The sequence below is a fragment of the Colius striatus genome, chromosome 2 (assembly GCF_028858725.1).
Source record: "Colius striatus isolate bColStr4 chromosome 2, bColStr4.1.hap1, whole genome shotgun sequence".
Taxonomy (NCBI): domain Eukaryota; kingdom Metazoa; phylum Chordata; class Aves; order Coliiformes; family Coliidae; genus Colius; species Colius striatus.
This window is the reverse complement of record NC_084760.1, coordinates 86,182,285-86,201,553: the sequence shown is the minus strand read 5'-3', so window position 1 is coordinate 86,201,553 and position 19,269 is coordinate 86,182,285. Positions and strand designations below refer to the sequence as shown.

The 19,269-nt window shown below is 46.2% G+C and overlaps 1 protein-coding gene across 1 annotated transcript in view; it reads left to right on the top strand.

The window, feature by feature from the left end:
- Positions 1-852: 852 nt before the first annotated feature.
- PKDCC (protein kinase domain containing, cytoplasmic) overlaps positions 853-19,269 on the top strand; it is a 38,175-nt gene continuing 19,758 nt past the window's right edge. Inside the window, exons 1-2 of the mRNA XM_061991347.1 lie at positions 853-1,810; positions 16,641-16,763. Of these exons, the coding sequence (XP_061847331.1) occupies positions 1,157-1,810; positions 16,641-16,763 (777 nt within the window). The 5' untranslated portion in view covers positions 853-1,156. The remainder of the gene's footprint in view (positions 1,811-16,640; positions 16,764-19,269) is intronic.

Here is a 19,269-nt window from a genome sequence, read left to right as displayed (position 1 = left end):
GCGGGCTGATTGTATTTGTTAATTAGTTGCTAACAGCATCGTAATGTGGGCTTGATGGATAACCGTGTCATTAGCACTCACCCCTGCAATTCACATTTCCCACTGGGCAGGGGCTACCCCATGCCGAGGCCGTGATTTGTGGCTGCAGCCTCGTGTGGGTGACATGCACCCCGAGCCCCCCCTCTCCTCCGCCGGCCCTCCCCTCCTCCGCGCCCGCCTTGGGCCGCGCCCGGAGGGTGCTCGACCGAGTGCCTGGCGATGAGGCTTTCACCCAGGATCCTAAAGACTCGCCGCTCCTGGCTGCAGCCGCCCCCTTTCGCTGCATTTTGGAGGCGAGAAACGAGATGGCGAAAGGCATCAGAATCTCCTCTCCTTCTCCTTTGTTTGGTTCTATGGATCCGTAGGTGCTTGTGGCCCCCACCCCACGGCTGTCGGGGACACGGGCACCGCGCACAAACCACCGCCGGCGTGACTTGCCCCGCGCCGCGAACATACGTGGGAAGGACTACAGCCGCGCAGCTCCCGCCCCGCACGGTGGAAGCGCCCGACGCCCGGCCCGTCCGACCCGACCCGTCCCGGCCGGACAATCAGCGGCAGCGGCGCTCCCGGGGCCGCGGCACCCCTCAGGGGAGTCCGCCCGCCGGCTCGGCTCAGCTCCGCCCCACCCCGCGCCTTCCCCGCCTAGGGGCTCGGCCGAGCCTGGGAGATGTAGTCCCGGCTCCCGGGCTCGCCGGCGGCCGGCGGGGCTTCCGCAGGGGACTACGTTTCCCAGGCCCCCCTGCTGCTCGGCCGGGCCGCGGGAAGGGCCGGGCTGTCAATCAATGCGCGTCGCCGGGGGTGGGGGGTAGCGGGCCGGGGATCCCCTCCGCTCCCCCGCCCTCCTCCGCGTCCCGCTAATAATAAGTGCTTCAGAGGCTTAAAAGCAGGGAGGCAAGTGTCATGCGGGCGCGCCGTAAGGGGCTGAGCTCCGGCTGAGCGCCCGGGGTCCGTTCTGCCGCCGGCACAGCCCAGAGGAAAAAAGAAAAAAAAAAAAAAAGCCCAAGCAACAAGGGGTGAAAGAAGGAGGGGAAAAAAAAAAAGCCTCGGAGCTGGTTCCCGGGGAAGGGGCGAGACGAGAGACGCCCGAAAGGCTGGACAAGCCGGCAGCGAAGTGGAGATGAGGCGCAGGAAGACGGCGGTGGCGGCTGGCTGCTGCCTCGCCTTCCTCCTGGGCACCCTGCTCAACGTCCTCTTCATCCCCGGCTCCGAGCACCCGCCACCACCCCGCGACGGGGCTCCCCCTTCCCCGCCCGGCGTCCCCCTCGACCCACCGGAGGAGGAGGGCGGCGGCGGCCGGGCGGCCCTGGCTCGGCAGATCCGGGAGCGCTACGAGGAGGTGCTGCGCTATCGGCAGCACCGGGCGGCGGCGGGGCGGCGGCCGCTGCGGCCGCGGGAGCGGCGCCTGATGGACCTGGCGCCGCCGCGCACCTCGGCGGAGCAGCCAGGGCCGCGGGGCCGAGCGGCGGCGGGGCCGCGGACCAGAGGAGTCTCGGCCGAGCTCTCGCTGGAGCCGCTTCTGCTGGGCTGCCGCGACATCCGCAATGTCAGCGGCGTGCAATACTTGGGCTCGGGGTACACCAAGGCGGTCTACAAGGCGGTTCTCAACCGGACGCTGGCCGTGGCGCTGAAGGCGGTGGATTTCGGCGGGCACGACATCGCCCACTGCGTGCGGCAGTTCTCCGCCTTGGGGGACTGCTACCGCCTGGCCGCCTACAAGATCGTCAAAGAAATGATCCTGCTGCAGCGGCTGCGCCACGCCAACGTCCTGCAGGTACGCGGGTACTGCGCGGGCTGCCGCGGAGCCCCGTCGAGGCGGAGGCGTTACGCTGGTTTTCCGCCGCTTTCTTGTTCGCGCCGCGGGCAACCTGTCGGTGCTACCGTCGCCAGCGGGAGCGTGGAGCGGACCGCGGCCGTGCCGCGGAGCCCCCGAGACCTTACCCCCGCCTCCTGCCTCTCCTCAGTGGGGAGCCGCAGTGCCGTCGAGAGGCGCTGTGGGGGGCGGCGGTGCGGGCGGACACGGCGGCTCCTCGCCTCGCCTCGCTCCACGTCCCCGTGGCGGGTCGGCGGGCAAGGCGGGAGGCGAGTCGCTGGACGCTTTCCGCTGGCAGCCCCCCACCTCACTGAGGCGAGGCTCCCACGCCGCCGAGAAGGGGCACTCCCCGGAGGGCCGGGCGGAACCGTACTGGCATCCCTCTGCCACGGCCGGTCTGGCGGATGATGCTCATCTTCGTAAAGAAAATTAATAGCGAGGTGAGGAAGGGGGCAAGGGAGAGGGCAGGGGAAGAACTCGGAGGTTCAGAAGCGCTTCCCAAATGTGGGAAATAAAAGCCGGCTTGGATGCAAGCGCCGCTTGCTCCGGGGACCCCTGGAAAGGTGGAGGCGGCGGCGGGGCACCCCCGGCAGCGGCCGCGGTGGCTCTCGGCGGGCGCCGTGCTGGGTACACGTAGCCTCGACCCACGGAGAGACCGACGGCGACTGGCCGAGGAGGGTTCGTCTTGTTAGTGTGTCGGCAGCCCGGCACTTGCCAGAAGGGCTGCTTAGTAGGACTGTTACACATCAGCATGAATCTCAACGGGTCCATTTGGATGGAAATGCGGGTATGGAAATTCCTATTGCGTTTCGCATAGCATGAGCGTTGCAGTAGAATAAAAAAATGAACGTTAGACCAGACGGTCTCACAGTAGGTGCTTTTTGAACTGAATCGAGTAAAGGAGTTTTGTGTTTCTTCTTCAGCAGCAGGAGTACCAGCTCCCCCACAAGAACTTCAGATCCCAACGATCAAAGCTCTCGAGTTTCATATACTGTTCAAAGAAAAGGTAGTCATGATTTATCCACGACAAGAAAATATACATTAACCGTCCTTTCTTCTAATTTCTGTGTTCTTTCCTTGGTGGGACTATGTCTAACTAGGAGACCATCATCTACCAAATTACAAAGAGCTATGCTGCTGGTAAGGGTGTTTGCTGCTCCTCTGTTGCTTCTTTTGGGGAAACCAGTGTCTGGCTTCAGCCATCGGGACTGATTGAGTTGACAGCAGGAAATATACACCCTACAGTTGTAAACGCTGATGGTGGGTTTTTGGTTTTTTTGGGTTTTCTTTTTCCCTCAATGTTATTTTTCATGCTCAGTGGAAGTGAGTTTGCCAGGTAGAGCTTGAAGCATGTATTTTTTTACAGTTGTGTGTCATTTGGGGTACGTGCTAGTGTTTGTTTCTTGTGTTACTCGTGTGGGATTTTCTGTGCTGGAAAGATGAATTTGGCATTCGTTTGGATTAATTTCCCTCAGAAAACGGAAGGGCTGTGTTGGCTGTGAAGGGTCCTGAGCAGCTGCTGCGGTGTTTCTGTGCGGCTGAGTTGGGGGGGGGGCGGGGGGAAGGATGACCCCAGAAGCTGGCTGGAGCCACTGGCAGCCCCACTGCCTCTGCAGCAAACCTCCAGGGAGCCACAGTCGTTCATTTCTCCGTTTCATGCCATCAGGTGGGCTCTGGATGGGGAAGTGAAGGTGAGATGTGCGGTGTCCCTTTGCAAGAAAGGCTGGGGCAGGAGCAGCTGGAGGATGAGCAGGCGCTTCCACAAGTGCTGGGAGGAGAAACACGCCCAGCCTCCGTGCTGGGAAAATGCTCTAATGGGCAAAAATCCCGCGTGTTAATTAGGGCTTCATATTTACATGCCACTCTATTTAAAAATAGATTACACTTAAATCAGAAACATGTTTTCAGTTTCGTTCTGAGTTTGTCATTGCGTTTTCTTTTGTCAGCCCTCCGGCTCCCTCAGCCCATGCAGAGCTGCCTGACTGAGGCTGGGAGGGCCCCGAGGTCCTGGATGTCACCGGGATGAGGTTGCTGCAGTGTGAGGGATAAATGTTTCATAAGACCTTAACTTGAAAGGAGAGCGTAAAAATCGACCTGTCTGGCTTTATCCTAGGCACAGTTGAGGCAGCAGCTGTACGGGCTGGAAGTGAGACTCTTGGTGTCATGCTGGGCTTGTAAGACCGGTGCAGAAAATGGACACCAGCGAGCAATGGGAAATATATTGATTATGTCTCTGTTAACATCTCAAAGGGGACAGTCACTACCACCCTCAAGACTGTTTTTTAACTTGCTTTCAGCAGAAGCCAGCCCAGGGCTTAGAAATCACTGTCTAGGGTTTGCTGTTGAGGCAGAGGAAATCTGTTCAAAAGCCATCTCCTCTCCTCTTCTGGCTTTAGACGGGGCTTCAGCTTCCATTGGAGCAGTAGGATTCACACTGCTTACAGATGCCAGAGGCATGACACAACATCTACTGGGCCAGCATAAGGCCGGGAACTTTTCTGCCTTTGCTCTTTACCTCTTTTCTTGGCCCCTTACCATCCCTCTGCCAGCTCCCGGCATACCCAAATATGACCCATGGCTGCTATAAATAGCCATCAGGCCATGCCATCCTCCTGCCACCCCACCGAGGGCAGATGGGCAGCCTGGGATGGGAGGGGGGAAGCTGGGAGGTTTGGGCAGGAACCAACCTGTGCTCTGCCCTCCCTGCCATCCCCTTGCCACACCAGTGGGATTCCCACTGCCTCTCGCCTAGGGAAGGAGACAAGTCTGATGTCTTCCTCCGCCTCCCCGTGTGGCGGGGGAAAACGGCCCTGGCCTGTGGGGACCCATCCCTGCTGTCTGCTGTGGGGCAGCGGCCCTGCCACAGGCTGCCTGATCCTCTGCGCCCGGCCACTCCGCAGCATCCCTGGCCCTGGCAGGGGCCATTCAGGGTGAACGCGTTCATGAGTTTCCTTTGCTGGAAATGAGGTTTCATGTAGGTTCGGTCCTAGGAAAAGCGATTTTCCTGTAAATCTCTGGCAGCTGACAGCCTGAAGTGTAGTTTGTAAGATAACAGGCTTGTTCTTTACTGTCTCAGCAGTTCCCATTCTGGCCTGTCTCTTGTCAAAATCAGCTTTTTTTTTTTTTAACCATCCTTTTAAAAGACTTGATTATTGTACAATATATGATACAGAGGGAAAGAGCTCTTTCCAGAAAGAACCACTGCCTTCAGACAACATGATGACATTGTTGACATATCCACCATGCCCTCTGCTTGGGGAAGGAGCCAGATGTGTCAGCTCCAGCAGATGTGGCGAATCAAGTCTACCAAAAGAAACGTGAAAAAATGGCGAGAGTGGCTTCGCGTTAGCCAACGCCAAGGCCAAGACAGCTTGCTGCCCTATTTTTGTTCCTGTGCTTTGCCCATCACTTGTAAACCAGGTGAAGAGTCAGTGATGTGGTGTGGCCCCATGCTTTGCCCCCACAATCTAGGACAGCCCCAGCCCACTGCAGCTTGAAGGCTTGGCAGCTTCTGGGAAGGGCAGGTGCAGGCTGCAGTGGAAATATATTTGCTTTGGAGTGGGGAAGAGAGGAGTGGTTCATTAAAGTTCATATTATGATGAAGGACACTGGGGAAGAGGGGGAACTGGGTCACTAATTTATTGCAAGAGAGGGTTTAGTGGCCTACTAATTGCTTTGCAGTCACTGTGTGTCAAATGAAGTGCCTGATCCTTTCCTTTTCCTCGGTGCTGTGTTTTTTTCCTCGGTGCTGCTGTCTGATTCCTGGCTTTCCCTGCATTTTAGTGGAGAAGATGATTTAGTGTGCTTTAATTCCTCCCTGCCTGTATTTGAGGAAGAAAAGAAAATCAAGCCATTTGCAGTTAATTTCAAACAATGAGCACGATTGTAAAGACACAAAGGCAATGTTTGATTTGCTGTAATAATGTAATTATAGCCCTGGAGTATCAGAATTAAGGGTGTTGCCATTCATGGGCATAAGCGGTTCTTTGGAGGAATTCTTTCTTTTGCATTACTGAAGCTGAAGAGAAGGGAGGGAAGGTTTGAAACTGCAGACATTTGGGAAAATGCAAGCTTAGTTCTGTGACAGCTATTTATCAGCACTTCTGGTGTGAGTTAACAATGATTCATTTAAGAAGGAACTACGGCTTTTTTAAAAACAAACACAAAAGCTTAAGGCTTGGCTTTGTCTGAAGCCAGTGGAAGACACCAGCTGCTCACAGAACTGGTGGTTTGCTGACTTTCCCAGACAAGGCCGCTTCATTTGACTTATTTAACGTTAGTGTGAAGTGAAAACATGCAGATGAAACACTGAAATGTAATCCACACTAAAAAAAGTCACCATCCAAGTTATGATGTCAAAGCAATTTCTGTATGAATTGGTTCAGTTAGCTCCAGTGTATTTGTCACTGATTTGTTTTAGTAATGATTACAGTGAGAATATTTATCACTGTGAAAATTCATTGACTAAAATAATAGATCACTTGCTGTTGACAAGTTCAGTAGACTTAAGATGTGCTAGCCAATCCATATATTTAAGTATCTATTTTTTTGGTAAGGTTTTCTTTTGTTTACATGTGATAATTAACAGACTTTTTACTGTGATTTCCCTATACAAATGCATAGCCAGCAGGATAGGGCAGTTTTCATTTTAATTGTGAGAATTAAAATAATAAAGCTTTGTATACAGTTTGCTTATTCCAGGTGGAAGTAGACAAGTCTTTCCAAGCCTGAAGAAAGTCAATACACAATTATTTTCAGTGAATTACATTTGCATAGGGAATATGTGGACTCTTGAAGGTCTGGTCCTCCTTCTTCTGCTTCTTGCATGAATCCAGTGTTGTTTTCTCAGAAAGCAGGGGGGGAGATGAAGCCCTAGTGGAAACAGCCACTCAAGGACCTCTTCCCTGTTGCCAGCGGGTGGGCATTGAATCCCCTTTGTGATGGCAATGGTGCAAGATTCTCAAGCAACAGGCCTTGATCTGCAGTTAGCAGCCTTTCGACCATGACAACTTTGAGAACTGTACTCTTTAGAAGAGTGCTGTGATTGCTGATACCAGCAGATGCAAAGCTTTCAAAACCCAATTATCTAATGAGAATTACCTGTTACACACATACACACTGGGGCTGGCTGGGGTCTGACCCGTGTGTTCCACCTGCAGTCATGGGTTGGGGATTGCCGAAAGTAGGTCAGTTGAGTTGCTTTTAGGATAGGTTGGCTGATGAGTGAGGCCACCACCCACAGTGCAAGATGGGCCTGATGCCATCTGTTTAACTGGCGTTAGGCTCAAAGGAGCTTCAGGCTCCCAAGCAGATGAGCTTGCCAAATCCTGTTTAGGTAGCAGGGTAGCTTCATACCACTTGCTGGTCAACTTCTTCCTTTGGAAAAGCTGCCACCACCCCTGCCTGATGAGCAGAAATGGAGATAGATCTTTGTTCCTGTCACTCTACTGCTTGATGTTCCTGTAGATGCACCTTGCAGGAGATGAGACATCCAAGTCACATGGGCATTAGTGGTAGTTTAGTTTATGCAGTGTCGGGACTGGACACTTGTGTGGGTAGAGAGAAAAAAGCAGGCAGTGCCACCTACTGATGGCTCAGTGGAGACAGTTCACTGCTGCTAACAGATGTCCCCACAGTCCCAAGGAGCTCTGGGTGGAGTAGAGAAGGGCAGAGAGAGCAGACAGATGCGGTTTGGCGAGGAAAGAAGAATTACACAAACTGCTGCTTTATTGCAAGACTGCTTCCCAAAAGGCCCAGATGTTATCCTGTACTTTTAAGAGTGAAGAAAGGATCTGTTAACAAGAGCTTCAGAGCTGCTGGAAGTGCAGAGCTGATACAATTGCAAACCAGCTCTAACCATTCATGTCACTGGAAGGCAAACTGTACATCCTGACACTGCAGTCAACAAGTAACACTTTTTCCCATTGAATTGCATGTGATGGCAGAGGGTGTTCAGCTTGCAAAGCTGTTGTCAGGAGCAGATTTCCATAAGGCACGTGCCATCACATAAGTTAAAAGGGCTAAGTCATCCATCCCTTTGAAAACAGCATTCATAAAACTAATCCCAATCTTTTGTTGAATGATTTCTATGATTGCTTCTCTGTTTTATGTGCCATGTAAATCATTCCAGAAGACTCTGGTTTGAATTTCTGCCTCCTTTATGGTAGCTGATGACTTGCAACCTCATCCACTTTCCTTTGAGGAGCCCAGCACTGCTCTTCCCGCACAGTAGCTCAGGGAGATCAGTGGTCACCATGGGATGCTGTGGGTATGATCAAGCCCTCCCTTGCTGCTTGCCTTTTTCAGAGGCGTGACAGTGAGTGAAGAAGGCCGCTCCACCCTGTGAATATCCTGGCCTGGAAATTAATTCTGAACGGGGCAAAAGTCTAAGGGAAAGCATGTGGTTTGTCACTCCCCAGCCGCCTCCAGAAATGTAGAGTGGTTAAACAAACGTCTTCTCCCTAGTATCCAGTGATAAGACATGTGGCAATCGTTCAAACCTGTGCCAGGAAAGATTCAGATTTGACATTAGGAAGCTTTTCTTTACTGAGAGAGTGATCAAAAACTGGAACAGGCTTCCTAAAGAGAGTCAATGCCATAAGCTTGTCAGTGTTTAAGAGGCATTTGGACAATGCCTTTAATAATGCCCGTACTTTAATTCTTGGTCATCTCCAAAGTGGTCTGGCAGTTGGACTAGATAATAGTTGTAGATCTTTTCCAACTGAAATTATCCTATCCTTGGAATGGATGGTTAAGCCCCTTTTGTACATACTCTGTCTTCTCATTTCAGCTGTGTTTTGAGAAGGACTGGTAGGTCTATGGAGGAGGCAGGTAGGAAGGGCGTGCCAGGGCTGGCAGAGCTCTACTCCTTTGGCCCTCCGCTAGCCACATAAATGCAGAGTGTTGGTGGACTCAAGCATGAGCTGGAGCCGTGCTTGGAACTGTTGCAGCCCTGGTTTGTGAAATGTCTGCATTAGATATGCAAGCTGGATTTTATGAAGGTCTCGTTTGTGGATTTTTGCACCAACTTGATGGTTCAGGTAGATGCCTTGTGGCATCTCCCGTTGCAATTTTTCATTTCTGTGATGGCTGTGAAAAGCTTCCTAACAACGAGTTCTCACAGGCACTGTGCTAATACTAATATTGACTCTAGACTAATTTTAAAGGAGTTGTTATTTTATGTCATGCTCAGCTGAACCTCTCAGCTTAGGTAATAGACACCAAACATGGATAGTTTATATTGCTTTATGCCAAATTTGGAACAATATAGTTTGGAAAGAGTTTCTTTTTTTCTTGGACTATGTAACTGCAAATAGACTCTAAGCTTATTTTAAAGCTCATTTTGATAAACTATATGGTGATTTGACTCAGATACCTAAGAAAGAATTCTACAAATGAGTCTGATGAATCTAGGTCAAGCTTTTCCAAACAGTTGTTATTTGATAGTTTTGTAATGCAAAAGCACATCATAACAAAGGGTTAAATGGCTGGTGTAGTGCAACTGAATGCAGTGGCTGTGGATAGAGGTCAGGGGAGCTTCTGGTCTGGCTATTTACAAGATAATGAACTGCAGCTCCAGTGATGTCAGCCCTTTCCACTGAAATCATGGTTGTATGAGTGATCTATTTGTCTTCACTGGAAGGCTTTACAAGAGTGGGCTACTTGTGTGACTAAATATTTGCAGGGTTGGGCCTTGAGCTTGTGCAGTGCAATGCAAATTCAACCAGCTGTAAATGTTTTTAGTAGAATTTTCCACTTCAGAATGTAAGGAAAGCAGGGAGAGTAAAAGGGACATAATGTTTCTAAATCAAAAGATTATAGCCAACATAGTAAGTATCAGAACAACATGTATGTATGGATATGTATACACTCACACATATATATATAAAATACATGGAGATATCTGTGGACCTCTGTGCATATACCAAGAGACACAGTTAGATACATATTTATGTGTGTTTCTGAATAACACATTTCAATTTTTCTGTTAGTGAGCTTTCATGTTTAGCACCAGTATGAGATCCTTACACCTCTGGATTTTAGTGCTAATTGTAATAATTCATTTATAAATAAAAGCCTGGGTAGAAGTGTGAATTCAGGGCTTAATATTTGAATTATCTACTGCTTGATGTCGGTTCCAGTATCCTGCAGCAGAGGAAATCCCACCCCAGAGTTGTCAGCATCCAGTTTTGGTCACACTCTCAAAAGGTTCTCTGTGTTGCTGGAGATGCCCTGGACAAAAGTCTTTTTCCAATGAAGCTAAGCACTTGTCAAGAAATTCAATTAACTTCTCGTGCACTATCTCTCTATATCCTGTAGCAGGAAGGTTGATGTTGGATAAATCCGTATTAAAAGTTTAGATCTTTCAGGAAACTCATCCTTTTTCCAGGGAGGTTTATGTTACAGGTTTGCAAATGCTTTTGGGCTGAGTAGGTGTGACAATAAAAAAACCTCACAAATATATTTTTAAAAGTATATTTAAAAACATTAAAATATAGATGCAAAAATAATGTGTAGGTATTACATATAGAAATGTGCATATACATATGTAATAAATACAGAAATATATACGTAGATATGTGCTTATGTGTGTGTGTATTTGTATATGTTTATGCTATCAGTAATTAAGGGAAATGTTTAAAACCTGAGGGATGAATAGGTCTTAGACATAAATGCCTCAAATCAGTATTGGTAAATCACAACTATACCAGGCAGTGCTGGGAATTCCTGCTCTTCCAGGGACTGTCCTGTTGCCCCAGGAATGAAAAATGAATCCAAGGATTGGTTGTATAAAAGATATTACATTCACTTTGATAGCAATAAAGTTGAAAGAGCTTCTAAAATACACTGTTCTAGTTTTGACACATAACAGCTCAAACAAATGGGTCATTGGATGGCTACCAATGTCAGTGGGGGATTTTTCTTTCCCCTGGGCACCAAGTCACTACAGAATACAATCTCTTGACACAAACAGTTTTGATTAGGTAACATTGTGTTCATGTACTTTTTTAAAAGAAAGGCTGTTGCTCTTTGTGAAAGCGAGGCATTTTTTAATTGCACTTTTCCATTTTGGGCATCAGTCAGGCCTTACTGTAGAAAGTTTGTGTATGTCCAAATTAAGATAATTAAACCAAAGATAATTAAGTTTCTAGAAGTTACTTCTATTGTAATGCAGCTGAGCCTGTCTTCTTTTTACAGCTGGTAAAACGTGTTCCTGAAGTTCCCATTCCTGGAGTCATAGAAATCTCATGTTCATTAAAGAAAAAAGGGGAAAGTTTTCAGCTTTTGTGGTTGTAGGGAAAATCTAAAGTTTGTAAACATAATGGACTAAAAACTAGCAAGGCAAAGAAAGAGGTTCACGATTGTATTGTAGTTTTAGGGGTAAAGGCATGGTCTGTAGAGGGGAGTTTTGCCCTCCAGTAGCCGGGGTGGTGCCGCAGCGGCTCAGAGCTGAGCTGGCACAGCCCTGGCTAGGGAAGGCGGCTAGAGCCCGGTCTGAGGAGAGCAGCTGATCCTACTGTTGCTGACTGAGCAACCTCTATAAATGAAGTGTAACGCTTTGGTGGAGTTTCTGGCTTGACGTTTATTTTTCTGAAAATCCAGCTAGGGTGCCTACATTAATGCAGGAGGGATCGTTGTTTGCACAGACTTACCCTGCTGATGACAGCTTAATAAGCTCCTTTATTTTGTGTTTTTATTCAGTAAGCTTGTCGGCTTTTGTGTAGGGGCTGACCTCTGCTTTTGCCCTCCCCCCTGCCCCAGCTCTACTGAAAGGGGCACCTCTGTCCCCATAATTTGTAGTAAAAGAGAGTTGTAAAAGGAGGTGAACTGTCGGCTGCAGGGACATGGGCTCCTACAAAGCAATATAACTTTCACAGGGCCTGACTCTGTATGCCCAGCATGCCTAAAAACTCTTGCAGTTGGTAGGAGTTTTGGATGTGTAAAGACTAATGTAGGACTGAGCTTTCATGACTGAGAAAATCCAAACAGGGAAGGATTCGGTCTACAGGGCTACTCAAAATGAATTATGGCACACGACGTGAGAACAAGTCAACATTTCATATCTGGCATACGTTTTTCTAAACAGACAGAAAGGCATCCTAATATTGTGACTGTTTGCTATTAGATTCTACACAAAAATATATTGGGGTGGCACTTAAATGCACTAACTCAAGATAGCAAAAAGATGTGAGATTGTATTTCTTTCCATTCATTTAATTGGAACCATGCTGAAAAAGCGTATGAAAACCATCACTCTTGAATATATCTAAAGCGTAGCTTTGCAATGCTGAGAATGATGTCCAACCTAATAGAATTTCAGATAGAGAAGATATTTTGGCTCATCTTTTGCTTCCAGCTATATTCAGTTTCCCCGTGTGGTTATTTTTCTTGTTATTGTATGCATACAGCTATCCATTTCTTACTTCACTGTCTGGGAATACAAGCCATTTTGTCTCATTTCAGACCTTAAAATGGATTGGACAAAAACAAAAGGAAGGGGGGGGGGGAAAAAGCATTTTGAGTAGTACCTCTGTACTTTTTCCCGTGTCTTAATAACTCAGCTTCTTAAACAAGAGGCCTAAGAATTACTGTCTTGGAATATTTTACATCTATATAGATTCTGTATTTTCTAGCATCTGTATGTTGGATGGTGGTTCATCAGAGGGGATGAATGTAACCATTTTAGATGCATAACTGACTGCTGGGACTTGCCCAGTTTGTAATCACAGTAATTGCACATACAAATATGGCCATGTAATTACATGTGCATTTTTTGCATTTAGTTTCAGGAGTTTGTTTAGAAAAGTATAAATGTGGCCAATAAATCCTTTATATCTCAGACTTCTGTGCTTTTATAACTCTATATAATTATGTAATAACACTGCATCTGGAGAGCATTCACTTAAGTAAAGCAGTAAAGAGCTCAGGTTAGATTATGTATTTTTTGAGTTAGATGTATACTAACTTGCTCAGTACTGTGTTTTTCAGCTTGTAAGATTGATTAAGTTCAGCAATACTTGCGCAAGAAAATTTTGTGAGCATAAAGAGCAATTTAATATGAAACCAAAACTGAATTGGGTCATATAAGCTTCCACACTGACTGAGGTGATTAGATGTGTGTTAATGTAGTATACATCGAATACTCAGATATTTGGGTAGTGAAGACGTTTGCTAAGGTATAAATTGGATACTAAAATGAAAGAATTACGAGCAAAGTTCCAGCTCTCTGAGAACAAATCTAAATCATTATGATTACTATTGGCATTCATGGATTGAGATAAAAGAGACAGATACTGTAATTCATTTCTACTTATGTGTCCATATGCACATAAATGGATTATAAATCTAATTTTGCAATACTTTCTATGTGCAGATACATATGTGTTATGTTTTCTTAATCAAATGAGTGTATAATTGTTGTTTGTCTTCTGTATTTCTGTTCCTGAAATGGTTTTCACAAACTTTGAGAATGTCTAATGAAGACTGATGCCTTTTTTGTAGTTGGTGTTACCGTGAACCGAAAGTTAGTGGGATGCTATCATTTCCTAGTCTGGATTGCTTGCTAATTTCCCTTATGACTTTTTCCCTAGTGGATAGATAGTATTACTATGCTAAAGACAAGAGCTGAACTCTGCAGATGATACAGAAACAGATGTTCGATTTTGACATGCAGAAGTGAGGGTTTCCAAACCTACTGAGCTCCATCCTGCCTTCTTAGTTTGACCCCACACGAGACAGACACGAAATTCTTAGTATAACTGCAGAATCTGGCTTGTCTCTGAGAGGAGATACATGTTGTATTAAATATTTGCATTTTATGTCACTTTTTGTTAGTTCAGAAGACTTAAACTGAATTGTGCTGATCAAAGAAACATAGAATCATTGCAGTTGGAAAAGACTTTTAAGATCATTGAGTCCAACCAAGTCCGCCATCGAGTCTTCTACAATAGTCTTCAGCACACAATGATTTAACTCCTGTCAAAAAGCTGCACAAAAATCGTGTCACAGATGATAAATAAGAAACCCAAGTTTGGTCTGAATGGCTCAAGATTAAGAAATTATAGCTGTTACAGGTTTTGTGGCAGTAAAACAGGTCCCTTTTCCTATTTCAAATGTTCATATTGGCATCTATCACAAATCCTCTATTGTGCATCGATGCCAAAATCTTTTCAGCATGTTTTAAAATGAAATCCTCCAGCTCTTTTTTTGTTTTGTTTTGGTTTTTTTTTTTTTTGTTTAGATTAATGTCCATGTTTAAGGAGCTGTTTTGAACAACAGTGTCCAGTGTCATTTTTACACCAAAAAGAAAAATTGTTTATTCCTTCTACATTTTTGGCACCCTTTTTGCCTTTCAGTGTAGACAACTACAGTCAGAGCTAGCAGAACAGTTCATAACAAATCCTGTATTTGCTGACTTTAGCCTGGTCTCTTTGGTTTGTGAGGGTCACAAGCCGTAAGAATGTGCTTGATACTTCAATCTGCTTGTGCAGTTTGTGTTCGGCATTACCCTGTTCCCTCCAGCAATGGCACCCACTTGTCTGTCTCTTTGCCGTCTTGCTGAATTAGGGTCGGTCCCCATTCTGATCTGCACAAACCTAGCTTCTACTGCAGGGCTATATGTGAGTCCTCTCGGCTCACCTTCCCCTATCACCTTCCCTGAGCTTTTTAAAACTAAGAGGTTTGAAAAATCAAGTTACTCAGGGCAAGGCAGTAGAGGAATAGCAGGAGGGCATTTATTAATGCTGCATTTTCACACAGACTCTTTTACTGTATGGTTTATTTGACTGGGGGCAGAGATTACATTTAATTTTATTTCATGTGCTTGCTGTTCTGGCTGGAAAGTTGCAATCGGATCCTTATCAGGCTCATTTAACTGCCTCTCTGCCAGGGCTTGGCAAGGAGCTTGTGAAAGCCCATCCCCCAGCCCTGTCAGACATTGTCCTACTCCATATAAAGCAAGACATCTCTTCTTCCTAATCTCTGAATTTTCTTCTTGTACAATTATTTGTGCAAATGAAAATTAATCACTCAAATGTCCTTGGAATGCAAGTACAAGAAGGAGCTGGAACATAGTTGAATTTGCCATTTAAATGTCTTTAAACTGAAGAAGCCACAGGCAGATAATATTTTGGAGCATTTGCCCTCCTTTAGTGATACTGCACACACATGTCTATCAAATCATCAAGTATAGTGAGAGGCAATTTCTGTCTCGGAAAAAGATAAGTGTTGCCATTTCAAATGCATTTCAAGATACCGTGTCATTGAAGTATGCATTGCCAAATAATTGCCCTCTGGGAAATGTTGTTAAAAGCTATTCTGTGGTGTCTTTTAAGCAGAAAAATCAGTCTTATTTATCCAGATACTGTGTAGGCTAAGCTATCTTTCCTTACGTAGAATTGTGTTTCTACGTTCATGGATTTTTTTAATGGTTTTGGAGTATTTTTTTCCTGTAAATGTTAGGAGTGGGTTGACCCTGTTTGGATGCCAGGTGCCCACCAAAGCCACTCTATCACTCATCTCCTCAGCTGGACAGGGGAGAGAAAATATATCAAAATGTTTGTGGGTTGAGATAAGGACAAAGAGGTCACTCAGTAATTACCGTCAGGGGAAAACCAGACTAGACTTGGGGAAAAATTAATTTGTTACCAATCAAATCAGCGTAGGATAATTAGAAATAGAACCAAATCCTAAACCACACTTTTCCTCTAGCCCTCCTTCTTCCCTGGCTTAACTTTACTCTTGATTTCTCTACCTTCCCCTCCCTGCCCCAGCAGTGCAGAAGAACAGGGAATAGGGTTGCAGTCAGTTTATCACATATTTTTGCCTCTCCGTCCTCCTCAGAGGATGGACTCCTCACATGCCTTCCCAGCTCCTTTGTGGAGGCCCTCCCATGTGAGATGGTCCTTCACAAATTGCTCCAATGTGAGTTCTTCCCATGGTCTACAGTTCTTTATAACCTGCCCCAGTGTGGGTCCCTTCCACAGGGTACAGTACTGCTCAAGCATGGGTCCTCTGTGGAGTCACAAATTACTCCATTGTGGGCTCCTCTCTCCATGGGTACACAGGTCCTGCTGGGGACTTGCTCCAGTGTTAGGCTACCCATGGGGTCAGAGTCTCCTTCGGGCATCTGGTGTGTGGCTCTGGTGTGGGATCCTCCCTGGGCTGCTGGTGGATATCTGCTCCTCCATGGCTGGGCCTCACCATGGGCTGCACCACAGGCTGCAAGGGAATTTACTCAGGCCTCTGGAGCACCTCCTCCCCCTCTTTCTTCAGTGGCCTTGGTGTCTGCAGAGTTGTTACACTCACATATCAATCCTCTCTGCTGCTTCCCTCCCTCCCCCCACCCTTGCTATTCCAGAGGCGCTACCACTGTCACTGATAGGCTCAGGTTTAGCCGGCAATGAGTCCATCTTGTAGGCAGCTTGACATTGTCTCTATTGGACATTGGGGAAGCTTCCAGCAGCTTCTCACAGGAGCCACCCTCATAGCCCCTCAGCTACCAAAACCTTGCAGCATTCATCGAGGTGAGATCTTGTACAGGAGGGTATGCAGGGAACACTTCACCAACCTTCTGCTATATTATGCCCACAGGAGACTCTGCTAACTAATTTGAGAGTTTCAAGAGAGTGTTCCTCCAATGAGAGGACACAAAAGCTATTGGGGGCCAACTTCAAGATTGTAAGGCTCAGAGCCTTATAAGCAATGCTTACTTTGCACCTCATCCATGGAGAAACATAAAAGGATGCCAAGATACATTACACTGATATTTCCTGGTTGTGATTTTTTTCAGCTCTATGGCTATTGCTACCAAGATAGCAATGACATCCCAGACACACTGACGACCATCACTGAACTAGGCTCGCCTTTAGAGATGATTCAGCTTTTACAGACTTCCTGGGAAGACAGATTTCGAGTGAGTAACAACTGTTTTAAAAGAACTTTTAAGAGATCAATGAATAAAAAATAATCTGAAGCAGGGCTTATGTACCATGCAGTGCAGCTCACAATTTGTATTAAACATTTGCTTTGCATATGATTACATCTTGATTTGGAAATAACATTTAGTACTCCCTTTCAGCAGTATTTAAGATACCTTCTGTTTTGTCTGTTGATGATATCTAATTGTAGCCAGTTAAATGCTTTTTACATAATATCTTCAAACATTTACTTGCTAAAGCTCGAGGCCTGAGATTTTTGGCATTGAGGGTGGTGTTCTGCAGCTGGGATTTACTCAACAGAAGGATGTTACATTTCTCTCCTGATCTTTATCATAGGTTGGTTTTAGAATTACTTTCTACTGCTTCCTGCTCTATTCATCTTTTACTGGGGGAAGAGTAAAATTAATGTATACAAATCTCAAACCCAAGTTGTCCACTACATTGGCAATTTACCAGGACCATGAAGGTCACACTTAATTTGTCCAAAATGAAGCCAGACTGCAGCAATGCTTTGATCAAGACAGTGCTGTCTCACTCAGTGTATATCGGGATGTGTCGTCAGCTGAGGTTAACTCCCTAAGATGTTGCAAGGCAGCAGCAGTCTTCAGCTAAAACACTTTGGCTTGCTACATCCGTACCAGAAAAATAAAAGTGTGCCTGACTAATCTGGGAGACAAACTAGTGTGGTGCAGCCCATGTCTGTACTGTGGAATTCTTGCACTCTCTGAAGGCTGGGTGGCTGCATGTGGGATGCCTGTCAGAAATAGTCCTTGGGCTGTGCTGCCTTCAGGGTCACGTCTGAGAACTGTGCAGAACAGCCTTGGTCCTGGTCAGACCCAGGCCAGAGACTGTGCTAGCAAGTGTGCATGTGGGATTAAGTTTCTGTGCCCAGGAATGTTCCCTGGCAGAGTTTATTTTACTAATATAAGTAAGTGTGTTCCCTGTGCTAAGCTTCAGCTCCCTTTTCCTCAGAGAAGTACTAGTCATGGCTCTGAAAATGTGGGACCCATCTTCAACTTGTATCACAGCTGTGTGCAAAGTGAATGGCCAAGAGATGTGTTAGATTGTGGGTAACAAACAGGGAAGTTTTCTTCCAACATGGATGTTTCTGAGTGAACAATTGCAAAGGGAGATGAAAGAGAGTTAGATTAAGGTGCTGAGATGATTCATAGGGGTGGAATTACAGATGAAACATTTCCGTGACTGCTGTAATTAAGTCTTAGATAATGTCATGTTCATTAGCTTGTCTAGGATGCAATTAATGCAGAGCAGAAGGTGGAAGTAAAGTCATGTCTTCTTGATACATGATACTTGTTTGTGGTCCATCCTGAAAATGACTGTCTAAATATTTGACTTTACTCCTACAAATAATAATTTCCTTGTGCTGAAGGACTCAGCAGTAAGCTTACTCAGCAAGCAGTAAGCTTGCTCAGCACCTCTATGCTCAGATAAGGTGTGTGATACTGAGCAAAGCCTTCATCTTGTCGTACGAGGGCATTTGCAGTCCTAGCCTGACAACAGGAATATGGGACAGTAGACCGTCAAGGTTGGTCACAGAGGTTCCCAGTGCAGGAGCAGAGGCTTTTTGATGTTTGAGAAATGCCAATAATTCCAGATGACAACTTGTGGTGTTCAAGCTCAGTTCTGGGTTCATTGGCTGTTGAAGAAATGTGGTTTTATGGGCTGAATGTACCTTTTATACATTGCAAATTGTGGGATGGCACATACACGGATCCTGTGTCCTTCCAGAGGAAGGAAAGGGTGGTCAAATCTGGCATCCCATAACCAATCCCATGTTCATCTACACCTACAGGCATCTCCATGTGAACTGTGGTATTCTGTAAGTGGGATAAAAATGTTCCAGTCTGGTCAAGCAGGGAAATGATGGTAGAAGTGTGAGGTAGTCCTGATATCCCACAGGTGGAGGGTCTGTGAGGGGTAACTTCAGACATGCACAGCTTTCTTTCGAAAGATACTTTTAGGTGCTCCCCAGAGAATACCATTCATGCCCCGAGACTGAATATGGATTTGACTACTTCAATGCACATGGCCATAACAGTGTATTTTAACAGAAATCAAAGACTATATGTAAACAATAAAAAGCTTGCTAGACTGAATAAGACCTGTTATTAATTTAATACATAGACTATAAATTCCAGTATTTAACTGCATTCATATTAATACTACATTTACATGAAAACATTACATAGTGGACTCTGAAGGAATGTATGAATTGAAAACAGTACTTTGTTAAGGGGTCTGAGTTCAACATTAATTGAGTTTGCTGTCTGGTAGTAGTTACTCAAATTTCTAACCTGCAGTTGAGGAGTGCAGCATCAGCAGAGTCTCCTACCCAATCCTCAAAGTGGCACATGAGAGTCCACAGAGGTAGGCCCACTGAGGTAGATGGACACATACACTTATTTTGAGGCACAACAAAGAGTTACGGAGGGGCTGTGGAGCTCGTCTTTCTGGACATTT